General features: G+C 38.7%; 3 protein-coding genes across 3 annotated transcripts; all 3 read left to right on the forward strand.

Moving 5' to 3' along the window:
• Positions 1-711: 711 nt before the first annotated feature.
• Positions 712-1,683, forward strand: K441DRAFT_605311 (purine and uridine phosphorylase; the record flags this gene model as incomplete). Its single annotated transcript, XM_067645366.1, has 1 exon — positions 712-1,683. One exon carries the CDS (start codon positions 712-714, stop codon positions 1,681-1,683), a length of 972 nt encoding a protein of 323 aa, XP_067506993.1.
• Positions 1,684-2,122: 439 nt separating this feature from the next.
• Positions 2,123-4,081, forward strand: K441DRAFT_547211 (uncharacterized protein; the record flags this gene model as incomplete). The annotated part of the gene is made up of 3 exons (XM_067642900.1): positions 2,123-2,525; positions 2,579-3,742; positions 3,792-4,081. Coding segments are annotated over 3 exons (1,857 nt in total), but the record flags the coding sequence as incomplete, so codon positions are not given.
• A 255-nt stretch (positions 4,082-4,336) lies between these two features.
• Positions 4,337-4,543, forward strand: K441DRAFT_463046 (ankyrin; the record flags this gene model as incomplete). The annotated part of the gene is made up of 1 exon (XM_067641792.1): positions 4,337-4,543. A coding segment is annotated over one exon (207 nt), but the record flags the coding sequence as incomplete, so codon positions are not given.
• Positions 4,544-18,504: the final 13,961 nt, after the last annotated feature.

Raw genomic sequence — 18,504 nt, forward strand, 5'->3', positions numbered from 1 at the left:
AGCTGTGTGTTGTTTTGAACGAGGCTTTCTCTGAAAACGGATTTTAGACGGCCAGCATACACAAATAGCTTTAGTCTGCCACATCACGGAAGCAGAATTTTCGATATATCCTATTAATATTTTCTCCCGGTTACACAGAGCCAGCGTTCTCCCCAACTCTAGGGTTTTTGATGTTTGAGAAGTAACCTCACCAAAAGCCATTTTCTGACTTTAGACGCTAGGAAAGGTCTCAATAACCTAGCTCCGCTCCATCAGAAGCAGGAGACGCGCCGTGGACCCCATAGGAAGCGGAAGGCAGGCATGGACAAATAAGTCGTGGCTCACTTTTTTGCCCATGCGAAGAACAACTGAGGTTTAACAACCACACTTCGAGTAAAATTTTCTAAAGTTTCGTATATAAAGCCCATTAGTAATTTTATACTTAGCATAAATTTTTTTACATTCTATCTCCTACCAGCTTTGATAATTTTACGTTAAAGAAGCTGCTTAGTAAGAAAGTTATGCCACGACTTATTTGTCTATGCATGGAGGGTGCGTAGCGCGGGCTTCAGCTACAACGTTTATTCGTGCAGCTGCGCACACTACTGCCAAGCAGTGCATCGCTCAAGGTGGTTTCCACCGTCCTCGCTGTCACAATGCCAAACTGTAGCGACCCCGAATCCAGCCTTCTCCCAACCGAATATCTTGATCGTGTCACCTTGAGACCTTCAAATGAAACGGCACCGCCTTCACTCCGAGGACTACACAGTGGGATGGGTGTGTGCCCTCCCGATCGAGCTCGCTGCGGCGACGATAATGCTGGACGAAGAGCATGAAGACTTCCCTCAAGACAACAGTGATGGCAACCTATACACGCTTGGCCGTATTAGCGAACACAATATCGTTATCGCATGTTTGCCGGCAGGCCAGACGGGAACCAACTCTGCGGCCAGTGTCGCCAACCGGATGAAGTCGAAGTTCTCGTCAATACGATTCGGCCTGCTGGTAGGCGTTGGAGGCGGGGTCCCAAGCGCTGAACCCAATATTCGGCTTGGAGATGTAGTGGTCAGTCAACCACTTTTAGGCCACGGCGGAGTAGTTCAGTATGACTTTGGGAAGACTACGCCAAGTGGTTTTGAACGGACTAGCTTTCTCAATACACCGCCAATGATCCTGCTACAAGCTCTTACAAAATTGCAAGCCAATCACCATATAAGTACAAGTAGTCTTACTAGATACTTATCTATATTTAGCGATCTACCGAAATTCGCTCGCAACAATACAGGACCCGATATTCTCTTCGAGTCGAGCTATAATCATATTGAAGGGCATACATGTGAGAGGTGTAGCAAGGATAGATTAGTGGTGCGAACTTCGCGTAGTAGCGAAGAGATTATGGTCCACTACGGCACGATAGCCTCCGGCAATCAAGTGATCAGGGACGGTCTTCAAAGAGACAGGCTAAGCTCGGAACTTGGCAACATCCTTTGCTTTGAGATGGAAGCTGCTGGGCTGATGAACAGTTTTTCGTGTCTTGTAATCCGAGGGATCTGTGACTATGCGGACTCACATAAGAATAAAAAGTGGCAGCCTTACGCGGCGGCAACTGCAGCTGCGTATACTAAGGAGATCCTGTCAGTCATTCCTGCAGCTGAAGTAGCCACGACACGTACTGTCGATGGGGCTGCTATATATGTATGTTAACCCTTTGCTTACCTAAATAAATGGAAATTTGCGGCCTAATATCCTAATCCTTTATTTAACATAGGGGATGCTTCGATCCGCTATTGACGATTTAGATCTGGAGCGGTTCCTTCCAATGCTGTCAGTACTAGACCAAGATGAGCATATATTCGCAATACCACGCCCGGATCGTGACCATCCGATGTTTTACTGGATCTTTAGGAACAAGGACTTTTCGCAATGGAGCTCTGCCAAGAGTTCCCGGGTGCTTTGGTTGTCTGGTCTACCCGAACGCAACATCGATCAGGTCTCATCATATGTTGTGCACCAGGAGAAGGAGACAGCTTTAAAGACAGGCCGTTTTGTTCTGTACTTTTTCTGCTCATCTGCAATTGGGGGAAGGCCAAGTGTCGCCAATTTCATTCATACACTCCTTAAACAGATTGTCTATTGTTCACCAATGGGTAAGAGGATATCAATCATCCGAAATTTCCTACACAGTCTTCTTGGGCAGGCTGTTAAAAGGGAAGCAGTTTTTAATTTGGAAAGGTGGAGCCTTGACAAGGAATGTTCTCCGGATAAAAACATAAAGAAGATCCTTAATGCTCCAGTGAATGAACTTTTTACTGCTCTACGTGCAGTCCTAGGCGATCAAGAGCAACGGGGTCTATCTCTTATTGTCGATGGATTGGACAAAGTTGAGCATCAGAGAGACGAATGTATTAGGGGAGTTCGTGCATTCATTGAACATCTACAACAACGAGCCTCGAAAGTTAAGATCTTGCTTACAAGCCAACCATTAGCCGAGATCAGAGAGTTATTTAATGGGCTGCCGTGTATTGAATATGACAGAGAACGAAAAGGTTTGCCTATCCCATTTTCTAACTAAAAGTTGGACTCACATTAATGAACGCAGATTGCTTAGCTAGCCTTCGCTTCGATAACACGCGGTACAAGAAGATTTTACCACAATATAAAGGTTCGTTCGAGTGGATCTGGGTGCATGATGAGTATAAGAATTGGTGCACGTCCGATACTTCCCGACTTCTATATATCCAAGGAAAGCCTGGCAGCGGAAAAAGTACTATTACAAAATATTTCAGCAATCATCTCCTGGAGCGGGAGAGAGCGGCAAAGTCGGCTATTATAGCTAAGTTCTTTTACAGTTACAGAGAGGGTGAGCTTCAAAGAAGTCACTATAGTATGTTTCAGTCGATTCTTTATGATATTCTACACGAGGACGAGGCCTTCTTTTACCATCGCTTTCAAACTGAGTACCGAACTCAGTGTCGCGACGGGTATCTTATTACTTGGGATTACGCATCATTGAAGACAGTTCTCAAATCGTTACAGGATCACTCGCTTGCGAAACCACTCTACCTAATTATTGATGCACTGGACGAGTCTGAGAACAATGACAGGCGCGATGTTCTCGACCTGTTGTTTAAACTTTGTAGTGAGACGAAGTATTGCATCATGAAAATATTTATTGCAAGCCGGCCGTTGGGACAGCTTGAACTCTGCAGAACCCAATTTCACAATTTCATAAGATTGCAAGACAATACCAAGGCCGATATATCTAGTTTCGCCCTTTCCTTTCTTAATCGTCTCAGTCTCAGACGTCGCTCTGTCCAAGTGAGGGAATATATTGTTGAAAACGCTCAAGGAGTATTCTTGTGGGTAGAACTAGTTGGAAAGGAACTATTGGCCTGTGAAGAGTCTGGTTATTCTGAAGAAGATATCATTGAATTCCTCAAGTGCCTTCCAAAAGAGCTGGAAACCTTCTATGAACTCATGCTCGAGAGGATGACTACGAAAAAGTCAAATATCTGGAATCTTCGAAATCTCCAGGATCTACGGAATCACCGGGATCTCCAGGATGGGATAAAAATGTTCCGACTCGTCCTCTGGGCAAGACGCCCTCTTACAGTGAACGAACTACTCCATGCTCTTGGTATTCCGGATGACCCTGACACCAGATTCATTCCAGATGATTCTTTCCAAATACCTATTCTACTCGAGCGACGTATTATTTCTTGCGGAGGCAACTTCTTAGTAATCAAGTCATATCATGGTACCAGTGCAACTTTCCCTGACTCTTCAAACCACCAAGACTAACGAACGTGTAGGAAATGGGACAGTTCAAGTCATGCATCAAACTGTCCGCGAGTTCTTTCTCGATCCCAACGGACTTGTGGCAAGCTCCGAGTTTAGGATGTGCGAGAAAGATGCCCATGTTTGCATATCTGTGACTTGTCTCCGGTATCTTATGCTTTGTGCCGCAAACACGACTTTGGCGGGGAGGCCACCAGATATCGAGTTTTGGACTTGGGAGCACTTCAAAGGTTACGCCCAATACCTGGACAATATGCCACTAGCAAACTATGCTCTGGGCCATCTTAAACATCACATTGATGGCTACCAGCAAGACGCAAACATTCAAAGAATGACCTCTCAATTCATTGCCGGATTGACAGACAATCCTGCCGTTTTCTGGCTGGGGAGCTGGGTTAGCTCGCAATTAAAAAAAATTCTCATAAACTATGAGCCGGGTGCTGCAAAGGGCTTTAGAGACAGAATCTTACATGCTGCAGTTCACAAGGGGTTTTCTACAGCAGCTGAAGTGCTTCTAACAGCTGGGGCGGATATTCACGTGAAGATTATGTGCGGATACACGGCGCTACATCTGGTGGCGGAGGAAGGACACGAAGCAGTGGCGAGGCTTCTGGTAGAGAAAGGGGCGGACATTCACGCGAAGAATACATACGGACACACGGCGCTACACTTAGCGGCAGAGGGAGGGCATGAGGGGGTTATAAGGCTACTAGTAGAGAAGGGGGCGGATATTCACGCGAAGAATACATACGGACACACGGCGCTATATCTAGTGGCGGAGGCAGGGCATGAGGCGGTTGCGAGGCTACTAGTAGAGAAAGGGGCGGACATTTACGCGAAGAATATATACGGATACACGGCGCTACATCTAGCGGCGGAGGGAGGGCACGAGGCGGTTGCGAGGCTACTAGTAGAGAAGGGGGTGGATATTTATGAGGAGGATATGCGCGGACACACGGCGCTGCATCTAGCAGCGGAGGGAGGGTATGAGGCGGTTGCGAGGCTACTAGTAGAGAAGGGGGCAGATATTTACGCGAAGAATATATACGGACACACGGCGCTGCATCTAGCGGCGGAGAGAGGGCATGAGGCGGTTGTGGGGCTGCTAGTAGGGGAGGGGGCGGATATTTACGTAGAGAATTGCGCAGACGCACGTCGCTACATCTAGCGGCGGAGGAAAGGCATGAGGCAGTGGCGAGGCTACTAATAAGGAAGGGGTAGACGTTAACACGAAGGATGAAACCGAACGGACGGCGCTGCATCTGGCGGCGGAGGGAGGGCATAAGCCAGTGGCGAGGCTGCTAGTAGAAAAGGGGGTGGACATTTACGCGAAGAATATACGCGGACGCACGGTGCTATATCTAGCGGCGGAAGGAGGGCATAAGGCGGTTGCAGGGTTACTAGTAGAAAAATAGGTAGATATTAATATAAAGAATAAGGCCGGGTAGGCGGCGCTATATTTGGCGGCGGAGGGAGGGCAAGAGGTAATCGCTAGGATCTTAGTAGAGAAAGGGGCGGACGTTAATACTAAGAATGTAATTGGATAGATAATGCTATTATAAGGCACATTGCTAGGGTGTATAGTAGGGAGCGGCAAGCCGAGCATAAGTCACAGGAGAGTCGATAGAAGAGGACGATATAGTAATAAGGGTAGGCAATAGCCTAAGTATAGAGAGGGAAAGGGCTGCAAGCCCGAGGTGTTTATAAGGAGGTGCCAAGCCTAGCCGAAGGCTAGGCCTTAGCTACCCCTAAGTGGCCCTTAGGCGATGCACCCGAGTAAGGGTTAAAATAACCCTTACAGCTATACTAAGTAGTAGAGAAAGGATAAGAGGCGGTACCTAGGCTACTAGTAGAGAAAGGGGGTAGATATTAACGCGAGTGATAATTATAAACGTATAGTACTTTACCTAGTGTTAATCTAGGTCGGTGTCACGGAACCCCACCGCAGGGGCCTCCATAGGAGTTATCTCATAAATCAGACCCCCGGGGAGAAATTGCGCTACGACGTGGAAGGACTAGCGCTACGCTTGTGGACCTTACCCTAGTCCTGTGGACTCCTGGACCAATTAGATCACACCAAGAGGAATTTCTCCCCAAGGGTCTGAGAGCTTATGGGCGCCCTTTATATAAGAACTTAATGTTTTTTGTTAGGCAATAACTCTTCTACTACAACGCGTATCTTAACCCTTTTATAATATCTAGTTATTATAAAAATACTATAAGGTAGGAGCTCTTTAATTTCTCTATCTATTGCATTAAATAATAACGTCGTAGCTATATTATATAGTTGGTTGCGTTAGTCGCAATTTTTTCTTATCAGTTATATTTTCTTATCGGTCGCATTTTCTCGTCGCAATTTTACCTCACTGCTATGCCTTATATACTTCTCTACGTCTAATTATCTCTAAAATAATATAAGCTAAAAGCTCTTTTTCTTCTCTATCGCCTCTATATTATAGCAATATCGTAGCTCTATTCTACGAGAAGTTAGATATAGGTAGTCGGTCGTTTTAGTCTATTTTATCGCAATCTTGCCTTACTGCTAAAACTTATATACTTCTCTATGTCTAATTACTTCTAAAATAGTACGAGCTAAAAGCCCTTTGTCTTCTCTATCGCCTTTATATTATAGCAATATTCTAGCTCTATTTTATAAGAAGTTAGATATAGGTAGCTAGTTGGTTTTAGTAAACATTCAAATCCACAATCTAACTTACGTTCTACGACGATGTATCTTACCCCCTAGTGTTCTTAGTAGGGGGTTATAATTTATAAATATATAGATATAATTACCTAAAGAATCTATTACATCAATAAAATATATAATAACTCTTATGGTTAGGACGTCGCTCGTAAAAATATACAAAATTTAATTTTTAAAATATTTAATTCTCACCAAAGCGACGCCCATAAGCTCTCAGACGCTCCGCAGAAGATTTTGTTAGGTGACAGGGGTGCGCAGGGGGCTGTAATTAGTGCGCTGTTCTAATTGGTCCAGAAGAGGGTCTATGCGTTATCCCATGTCACGGAACAAATCTTCTGCGGAGCGTCTGATTCATGAGATAACATAGGAGAGCCCCGTGCTCTCGCGTACACCTCGCGTACAGCTTATGTTAGCTACGCGTAGGTATATCACCTCCTTACGCCCTTGACCCTTACGATTGATCGCGCAACGTCTTGTAGACTCCTCAAATACATACGTCTTATAGCTACTGCCCCGTCCCATGATATTACGTTGCGCCTTTTTACCACTAATACCTAGCCTACGACTAATTCTATATCTTTGCAATACTACAGGCGCTACTAAAAGTAGCGTGCCTATGAGTTACCTTACTTTATACTTCTAAGGAACCTATAATAGTAAGACGATATTCCTTACTAGCTACTATATTAAACCTAAAGAATAATCCAATACCTATACTTAACCTACAACGCCAATTAATCCTAGGAGAATTTAATTTATTAGCCCTAGCCTTAACCCCTAAGGAGATGGACACCAATAATATTTTATCTTTTATTAACTATATAACTACGGATAAGTAAGCGGAAGGGCTACTACCCATTAAAATTAAAATATGAGACGCTAAGATATTCGCAAAAATAGTAGCACAAGAACCTAATAAATACTACCGCCTTCTATAGAACTACCACCTAAAGCTTATATAAGCCAAGATGCGTGCTGCCTAAGATTATAATATCATCTAAGACCTACAAGCTCGCGAGGCGCTCGCTAATAACACGTGTTAAGAAACTAAAGATAACCTCTATATATCTAAACGCGACGTCTAATAGTTAAAAAAGGCTAAGATCGCACTTATTACTACAATCACTAAAAGAGAAGGCATAATTAAATACCTATAATCTTAGCTTAATAAGCATATTTATAATAACGCCAGACACCTCTTTACTGCATATAACGCCACTTAAGTCTTTATACCCCTAGCAACTTTACCTACTTAACGCTTAATAGAGGGTCAGCGCTAAGCAGCCTTACTTAACGGGAACCCCTACTAAAGCAATAACAAAAGCTATAATAACTAAACCTAAGCTGCCACTATAGGGTCTAATATATATTACCCTAATCCCCTAGTTTTTTAGGGAGACCGCAAAGAATACAGCCACTAAAAGATATAAATTCGCGAGAAACTAACTTAGAGCGCCTACCTTTTTCCTATAAAAGACACTAAGATTGGCTATATTATTGGGCGAATAAAGGGTATACTATTTAATAGACTCTTCGCCTAATAGGAGACCAATAGCTCCCAGAAGTAGTAGTCCTACTAAGAAGTCCTTAATAATCTTAACCTAATATACCGCGACTATAACCTACTAGCCACTAACTAAGCTAAACTACGTGCCCTAAAGATAAGCCCTACTAAATTATTTAATAAGTTCTATATTAAATTCTAGGAATACACCAGAGCCCTTACCTAAGATAATACTAAAAACTAAGAAGATCTCCTTAAAAAAGTCACTTATTACCTTAGTTACGCAGCCGCCAGCTATAACTATAATAATATTTATAATATAGTAGCAGCTATACGGAAGATTAAACGATAACTAAATTAGATCACTACTATAAACCCCTACCTAAAGACCTCCCTATAAAAGCCCTCTGGACCTACTAAACCACTAACGCCCACTACCCTAAGTAATACTACTAGTCCTAATATTAACCTTTCTATACTAACCTTCCCGTAGAAGCTACTAGATAAAGAACGCGAGCTACTCCGAAAGCTAAAGCATTACTATAGATATTATTAAAAAGGCTATTATAGCTATAGCCTAAACTACCTAATAGCTAGGTTTAGCAGCTGCTGCCTAATACCTAACCTAGTACCTTAAACACCAAATATATTGCTATATGCCACTACTATATAAGACAAAGACGTAGCAATAGTAGTAGAGTTAGATACAGAAACGGAAAACGCTAAGTCCCAGCCCTAAGTTATAGGTTGGGACGCCCTAATAATAAGGGGATCTATATATTAGCCTGCTTAATAGATAACTTAGTAAAGATAAATAGACAGAAATAGATAGTTTTACCTATAATAGGAACTACTGCTAAAAAATAATATAAAAGCCGTTCTATAATTAATTGCGGAGCTACTAATAAATTTATAGATACCTAATTTATACGCACTTATAACCTACCTACCTTACCCCTTACCAAAGCCCGCGCCCTATAACTCGCTAATAGTAGTTATACCGCATAGAAGATTACCCACATAGCACAACTCTACTTAGATATAAATAGGCACCAGGAAGAACTCTAGGCCTATATTATACTACTTGCTAACTACCCTATTATTCTTAGAATAAACTAGCTTAAATAACATAACCCCGCTATTAACTGGAAAAAGAGAGAAATAACCTTTAACTCTAAATACTATAGAGAGACCTGCCTAGGATATGGCCTAGCCGCCTCTATCTACTCCCTAGGATACTAACCTAAGGAACCCCTTATTACCCTACCTATAACTAACTGCTACTATATAAGTGCCGCGGCCTTCTACCGCATAGTATATAGGAAAGGCTAGACTGTTACCACAGCCTCCTAATTATAACTATATAAGCTTAATAAAGAATAGGACTATATCCTCTATAGTAATAGAAGAGATATAGTTAACCTTCTAAAAAACGATGCCCCCACAAAACTCTATGGACTTTCACCTTTAGACTTTAAGAAGTTTATAAAGCTTAAAAAAGGACTTACTAACAAGGAACTCTATAAGCTCCTCCCTAAGAGGTACTATAACTTTATTAATATATGCTTACAAAAGAGCGTAGATATACTCCCCTTATATTAACCTAATAACTATACCATTAATATTAAATAAGGAAAAACGCTACCCTATAAGAGACCCTATCTAATATTAAAAGACAAACTTCTAGTTATTAAAAAGTATATTAACAAACACCTTAACAAAGGGTTTATTCGCCCCAGTATATCCCTAGTAGCCGCCCCTATCCTCCTTACTAAGAAGCCAGGAGGAGGTATTTAATTCTACGTTAACTATAGAGGACTTAACACTATTATAATTAAGAACTAATACCCTATACCGCTTATACGTAAGACTCTTAAGCGGCTTAGCCAAGCTAAAATCTATACTAAGCTTAATATTATTACCGCCTTTAACCGCCTCTAAATATAAGAAGGTAACAAATAGAAAACCGCATTCGCATTACGCTTTGGCCAATTTAAATATACCGTTATACCCTTTAGCGTATATAACGGCCTAGGCAGCTTCTAAAGCTATATTAATAATACCTTATAGGACTACCTTAACAACTTCTACTCTACGTACCTAGACGATATACTTATTTATAGCAATAACCCTTCTAAGCATACTAAGCACGTTTAAAAGGTCCTACAGCGTCTTAGGGACGTAGGACTTTATATTAATTTAAAGAAGTGCGAATTCTTAGTTATAGAAGTAAAATACCTTAGACTAATTATTACTACTAAGGGTGTCTATATAGACCCTAAGAAGGTACGTATAATTACTAAATAGCAAACCCCTAACTACATTAAAGACGTATAAGCTTTCTTTAGTTTTACTAACTTCTATTAAAAATTTATATATAACTTCTTAGGTATTATAGCACTACTTATAGCAATAATACAAATAAAGGGCCTTTCCGTAAAAGGAAGAAAAATATATCTATATTTTATCTAGACGCCTAAATATAAGAAGGCGTTCTAAGACCTTAAAGATACTTTTACTAAAGCACCTATCCTAGCTTACTTTATATTAGGACGACAACTCTATCTTAAGACTAACTCCTTAGACCACGTTAACGCAGGCGTCCTTTCCTAGATAGGTAATAACGGTTTCCTCTACCTAGTTACATTCTATTCGTCTAAGCTTATACTATAAGAATATAACTATAAGATCTATAATAAGGAACTTCTTATAATTATATAAGCGTTTAAGGAATTCTAACCAGAACTCTCCTTAGTAGAACCTAACTAGCTAACTAAAGTCCTTACGGATTATTACAACCTTAAGTACTTTATAACTACAAAATAGCTAAACTAACGCTAAGTACGCTAGAACGAGTTTCTCTCTAGTTTTAACTTTAAAATTATATATAGGCTAGGAGTATAAGGTACTAAGCCTAATAGCCTAATACGCCGCTTATAAGACCTTCCTTAGTCTAAAGATAACCCCTACAACTAGTTCCAATAATAGACAATCCTAAAAGCACGGAATTTGGCCCTAGGTATGCTACCTATAATAGAGCCAACTATACCTTAGCTCCACACCATAGAACTAAAATTACCTCCCGAAATTAATAAGCTTATTACTACAGCATATAACACCTCTGTTAACCTATTATTATATTAACTTATTACCGTAAAGACCGCCAGCGCCTGTACGCTACCAACTAAACTCTAAAGCTTAGGCTAGATTAATATAGCAGCCTTAGAAGTAAAAGAGAATAGGCTCTATTATAGAGGCCGTCTATTCATCCCTAACTTAGAAAATCTATAACGGCAACTAATCTAAATGGCCTATAACCTCTAATTAAGCAGCCACCTAAGCAGAGGAGGAACCTATAAGCTTCTTAGCCGATACTACTTTTGGCCTAAAATAATAGACTTAGTTAAACGCTTTATAGGCGCCTGCTATAGTTATAAGCGCGCTAAGGCCTTTAATACAAAGTACTAAGGACTACTGTACCCTCTACTAGTACCTATATAACAATGGGCAGATATCGCTATAGATTTTATTATTAACCTACCACCCTATAAGTAACATAGCCGTACCTATAAGAATATCCTTATAATAATATACCAACTTATAAAAGAGCGCCACTACGTCCTAACCAAAGGCGTAGCCGTTAGCAACGTTACTAATGCCTTTCTTCGCGAAATCTACCAATTATATAGGTTACCTAACTTAATTACGTCCGACTAAGGCATATAGTTTAGCTCTAATATATAGAGACAAATCTACCAACGCCTTAGCATCTCCGTTAAGATATCTACATCCTTCTACTATAAAACTGCTAGGTAACTGAAAAACGCTAATACTAGCATAAAAGCGTACCTACAATAGGTAGTCGCCTATAGTTAAAATAACTAGGTGGATTACCTCCCACTAGGTAAATTTATAGTAAATAACCACATCTTAACTACTATAGGACTTACCCCATTCTTCGCGAATAAGGGATATTACCCCTAATCCGGCATAGAACCACTAGAACCTATTAATAAGAAACTACTATATAGAAAACGCCTTAAGATACTACTTACTAACCAGTATACAGACCGTATAAAAAATCTACTTAACTACTATAAGGGAGAAATGGCCTAGGCTTAAGTAAAGCAGGCCTACTTCGCTAACTATTATAAAACGCCACCACCGAAGATGCGTGTTGGCAACTGGGTATGGCTAGATATACGCAATATCTCTACGCAGAGGCCTATAAAGTCACTTAATTATAAGAACCTCAGCCCCTACCTAATTAAACGAGTTATTAATAGGGGAGCCATATACGAGCTAAAGCTCCCGCCTGCCCTAGCCACCTATAGGATATAGCCTATATTTTACCTATAGCTATTATACCTTTACCAGCCTAACCCCTTACTAGGGCAGATATAGCCTAAACCCCCACTAGTACTAATCTAAGATAAGAATAAAGATAAGAACTATAAGGAGTGGACCGTTAAACGAATTATTAACTCTAAATACTTTAGCAAAGGCAAAGGACGACGGCTCTACTACAGAGTTATATATATAGGATTTGATATAGATTAGCTAGAATAGCAACTATAGGAAGACTTTAAAAATACAAAGGATCTAATTAGCGACTTTTACTACGCGAACCTATAGAAACCGGGCCTAAGTAGAGATTTTATACCTAATCCTCTATAGGAGCCCTTATAGAGTTAAACCGTTATACATTACCACGTAGGGGCAAATTACCGTTAAATTACTGTTAGATTGCGGTAAAGTATAATTACGTAACCGGAATATCGTTAAGATGTTTAGGAACTTTAACTGGCGGTTAAAGTTGTCTAATTAGTTAGATTCTTAAATGCCAAGCCTTATTACATAACATTATTTTAAGCCTTTAGCGATACCCCCCCTTCTTCTTTTCTATACCCTAAGTGTCCCTTCTATATATATATAGTAACCACAGCGTCGCCGGAGCTCCGCCTCTATAGGAGGGGGGGTAGTGTTACGGAACCCCACCGCAGGGGCCTCCATAGGAGAGCCCCGTGCTCTCGCGTACACCTCGTATACAGCTTATGTCAGCTACGCGTAGGTATATCACCTCCTTACGCCCTTAACCCTTACGATCGATCGCGCAACGTCTTGTAGACTCCTCAAATACATACGTCTTGTAGCCACTGCCCCGTCCTATGACAGTCGGGTTTTAAAACGGGTTTCCTTACTACCGTCTTACTACTGTCTCGGTCAGCGACCCAGTTAACAACTCGGTCAATAACTTAGTCACCGACATAGTCTACTATCCCTTTTTCTTATATATATATAGAGGCTATAGAGCCACATTTTCAATAGACAGAGTTTTTATTCTTTATTTACTTATTAGTGCACGGACTATTAATCGACAGTTATAAGCCCGGGTGACTTGCCATATTATACCTATTAATTTAATTAATTATACCCCTTATTAAATACTTTATTTGTCCTTATAAGCACCTTTTAATATAACTTCTTAAGCTACCTAAGCTGTTACTATAACGGTGATATTATCGAATTAAGCTGATTAGGATAAATAGATTAACCTTATTAGGCTTTAAGCTTAAACAGGAGACGTATAAGAATATGTCGACCCCTTAACTAAATAGGATTAGTTGCCCTATTTGCTTAAACTAGTCTTTCTTAGGCCTTAAGATATAAAGATAAGAACGACCTTATATACAGCTCTCTCTAAGGATAAGAAGGACAAGCTTTAAATTCTTTATAAGAGGTATAAGGTAGTAAAGAAGGAATATAAGAAGCAGAAGGTAGCTTTAACCTCCCTATAAAGCTATATTACTAGTATAGTAGCCAAAAACCTTAACACCTATATATTGGGTACTAACTCGGTATATAATACCCTAGTAGCTCTTAAGGAGAGGGTTGCCCCTACTAATATAGTATATAAGCTGTACCTATCTACTTAATATACTAAGGTTAAAAAGGGCCTAAAGAACCAGAACTTTGAGGCCTAGTTATAGTAGTGGGAGAAGATATATAATGACTGTAAAAAGATTAAATTGCTAAATATAGACGGTAACTAAGTAATTAGAGACTTTCTGCTAGCTATAGAGCTAGCATTACTAAACTAGGCTTTAATGTAGAGGGTTAAATTTAATAAATACGACTAGGCTAGTGACTAGATAATATCTATAGATTAACTAGTTAAAATATATTAGAACTATTAATAAATAGAGACTGCCTAAAAGAGAAGGGATTAGCTTAGTGCTAATATAGTAGGCTTTTAGGGCGAGTTAATTAACGGATCTTATAAAGACGAGGCTTCTAAGGATAAGGCTCCTAAGGATAAGGCCCCTACTATACTATCTAGGACGTTAAAGAAGAAAGATACCCTAATATACTACTGCGGAGATGTTTACTAGTTTCCGGATTATCCCTATATTAACGAATTGGTTTAGTTAAAGGATTGGAAATTAGATAAAGCCACGGCTATAAAAGTTAAGGAAAGGATTATAAGCGCATTAGATTGGATTAAGTTAAAAATTGAGAAGATAAGGAAGGAGGCTTTAGGTAAGGAAGCTTTATAAAAGGAAGCTATACAAAGCCCAGATAGAAGTTAAAAAGAAGATAATAGTATCTTTACTATATACCAAATAGGCGCCTATAAAGTAGGCACTGATTATAAGCTATATAATAGTGTAATTCTTAATAACGGAACTACTATACACGTTATTAACGATTAATTAAGGTTTGTTAATAAGCTCTAACTAAGTAATGACTTTATATATACCGGAACGGGTATAGATCTAATTAAGGGTATAGGGATGGTAGCGATTACTATCTAGACGCTATTAGGCTCTAGGAAGATCTTCTTAGCTAACACAGTATATATACCAGCTTTTTATATAAATTTAGCCTACTTAAAGAAGTTTAATTAGAAGAACGTATAGTGGGATAATAAGAAGAACCTACTATATAATAAAGACGATTATAAGACGTTTACCTATTACGAGTACTATTATAACCAATTGACCCTTAAGTATAATAAGCTAAAAGCCTTATTTGCAATCTAATTGCGAGACCCCCTTCCTAATTAGGAAGTAGCGGGAAGGCTCTAGTATAAGAAACTAGGTTATATAAGACTTAACGCAATTAAGCATTTACCCTAGAAGATAGGTGGTACAAAGCTTTAAGGACTAGTGACAATTAACTATAACACCTATGCTATTAGCAAGGCTCACGAAATTGTATTAAGAAGAGTACCTACTAATAAGGCAAAGAGGCCCTTCTACTATATATATATCGACCTATTTTAAGAGATTATGGCGTATAACGGTCATATCTAGACGATATATTTTTATAATAAATTTCTATAAATAAACGAGGTGGAGACCTTTGCTTATAAGTTGTCGTTAACGTAAGTAATTATACAATATTCAAATAAGGTAAAGCGTTAATATAATTAGAAGATTAGGGTAATCCGAGTCAATATTAGACTTGCTATTAAGTAAGCAAGCCAAGCTAAGACCCTTAGCTTGGCTTGCTTAAACTATATACTTACTTATTAGCTTACAAGCTAGCTTGACTTGCTTAACTATTTCTATACGCTTAATTAATAACTAATCAAGTAAGCAAGCCAAGCCAACAAGCTAGCTTGCTTAATAACAACTCTGGTCAATAGCGAGACTTCCCTTAGTAGCGACTTCTATAGTTGGACGAACTAAGAAGGAATTATAGTAGAGTAATTGGCCCTATATATAAAGCCTTAGAACGGTTCTACTAAACGTTTTAGGGGGGTAATTATTATTAAGTCTCGTTATATGCGAATTAAAGCTTAATTACCAGAAGAGCTTTAGCCAGAGATTGTTAGAGCTATAGCGTATTTGATTAATTAGACACTAAACGCCTAGCTTAAATAGATAATACCTTTTAAAAAGCTTTAGTTAGCACTAGGGCTCTTACTATTAAAGCTAAATATAGCTTATTTACGTGTATACGGCTATAGAGCTTACCCGCTTAAATATAACCTCCTATATACTTAAAAACTTAAGCTAAGAGCTTATATTGGATACCTAGTTAGGTACTAGTTAATAAATATCTTTAGGGTCTATATACCTAGTGAAAAGAAGGTAATTTAAATAAGAGACGTAATATTTAATAAGTAGTTACTCTATAACGATAGTTAGCAAAATCTTATAAATCTGCTCTATAAACGCGCTAATTAAATTTTAGAAGTGATTAATGTGTTATAAGTCGGTAGGACGCTTTAGGAAGAGCTTAATAAAACATTAGATAAGGATAATAAGACTTTAAATAAGATTTAAGTAGATAATAATAGAAATTAATAGGTAGATTCCGGTAGAAATTAAAACTAAGCGACTAATTAAGATAATAATGTAGTAAGCTTATTGTTGGGAATAAAGGCAAATGGTCACCATATAAGGCAAGTTGCCGTTATGTGCGGCAAGTTGCTATCACGTGCCGTCGCGGCACTAGTATGGTAAGGAACCTTAAGTTCCTTACCCCTTTCTTTAATATTAATACAGAATAATTATTATACTATCTATGAACCGTAACTACGTGATATCCCCTTATGTAACCAATACTAATTAGTGGTTAACTTTATAGTTATACTATAGAATAGCTAGGTATCACTAAGAAGAGATAAGCCACTATACTAGTGCTACTCGTGCTAGAGGAAGCTGTCTTTTAAGGTTAAAACTAGTCCTAAACCTTAAATAGAATTCTTTTATAAATCTAAGGATTTAAAGGCCAGAACTGGTCCTAAGCCTTTTTAAGATTACGGATTCTTGCGTCTATTACGTAGAACAACACGCTTTATAAGTCTTCGCGATTTAAGGCTAGAACTGGTCCTAAGCCCTATAATCGCAAATACATATCTAAACGCGTACTAAACGACAAACGCGTACTAAATAATAATCCCTACGCCAATAACACTTCCCTCCCTCTAAAAACATAGCTACGCCTACTTTAAACGATTGGGAAGACTCCTTACCACTAGGGGTAGCTTTATACGCGAAACTTATTGATGAAAATTGGGACGAATTTACCTTTAATATAATAACTTGTACCGCAAAATAAGTTAATAGCTTTTTCCTACACTATATTGTGTTCTACTAAAGTAGATACTACGTTGATTTACAGCTATGGGAATATTTTAGGGAGGATTTTATAGGATGGACCGCTAACACCTAGGTACTTAGCAATGTTAATATTGTTTAGGAATTTTAAGACTTCCTCCATAGGAATGGGGTATATATTACTAAGAACGGTAACCCAATTGCTAGCAATATTTAGGCCGTTATTACTAGTATAGAAGAACTAGTATAGACGGAAACTAAGATTATATATTAATTATAGAAACCTAGAACTAACCTATATTCTTTAAAAGGTAACTTTAATTCGGAACGAAACCCCTAGAACTCTACTCTCCTACCTAGAGGTACTCTTCCTCCACCTCTACTATCTCTAACTCCTTTACTCTAGCTAACCGGTAAGCCTTTATTATAAGAAGTCACGAATTTAATAAAGGTATATTCGGACAAAGAGAAGAAGTTTAGAGGAGAACTATATAATATGCTTGGAGTAAAACTATAGGTCTTCTATAACTATTGTAATAAGGTTGGAATTTAATGCTACTAGTACCACCACGCTTTCTCCATTATATTAAAAGGATAGGTAGTAATATTCTATTACGACTATATTGCGGGTAAAAACTATAGCTTTAATATAATGCTTTAACTTACTAGAGCTTACTTTAAGACTAATAAGAATCGCCAACTTTATATGTCTAAATGGCGGGAAACTATATTCTAGAGAGTTATTGCTTCTAACCTAATAAAGACTTATTTAGAGTGCCTTTAACTACTCTTTAATAAACTTTAGAAAATCTAATATAGCCTTACTAAAACTTACTAAAATAAGAACAGTTTAAGGGACTAGGTTATTTTAGCCTGCTATAGCGTTCCTAAGTGTAACTTAGCGCTATATAAACCTGCGGATACGTTTAAAGGAGTATATACTAAGCTATACTCTGCCGTAGGTACTGCGATATAAATATAAGAATCTTAATAGTTTTATACCGAAAACCCTACCTAACTAAGTATTCCTAACTAATATGATTATAACTAGACTGATTAAATATATGGTGGCCGTGGTAGGGAATATAGAAGAGGGTACGATTAATATTAACTATAAGGTAATTATAGAGGTCCTCGTGGAGGTTTATTTTAAAGTAATTGCTAGAAGAAATGCTATGTTTGTAAGAAGCTAAATTGCTAGTTAACTAGATACTCCCTTAATAAGCGAAAAGAGGCATATAACAAGTTCCGTTAAAGTGTAAAAAAACGTTAAAAATTATAAGGTTATTATAGCCTACTTCTAAAGCTTCCTGGTTTAATATGAAGGCGTAGAAGATTTTAAGGGTAAGGTTAATAAGACTAAATAGCTCCTTATAGATATAGAAATTGAGGACTACTTACCTAACTAATACTTTACTAAGTATAGTAAGGTAAATGGCATACAAACT

Source organism: Cenococcum geophilum (assembly GCF_001692895.1).
Source record: "Cenococcum geophilum 1.58 unplaced genomic scaffold K441scaffold_9, whole genome shotgun sequence".
NCBI lineage: Eukaryota > Fungi > Ascomycota > Dothideomycetes > Gloniales > Gloniaceae > Cenococcum > Cenococcum geophilum.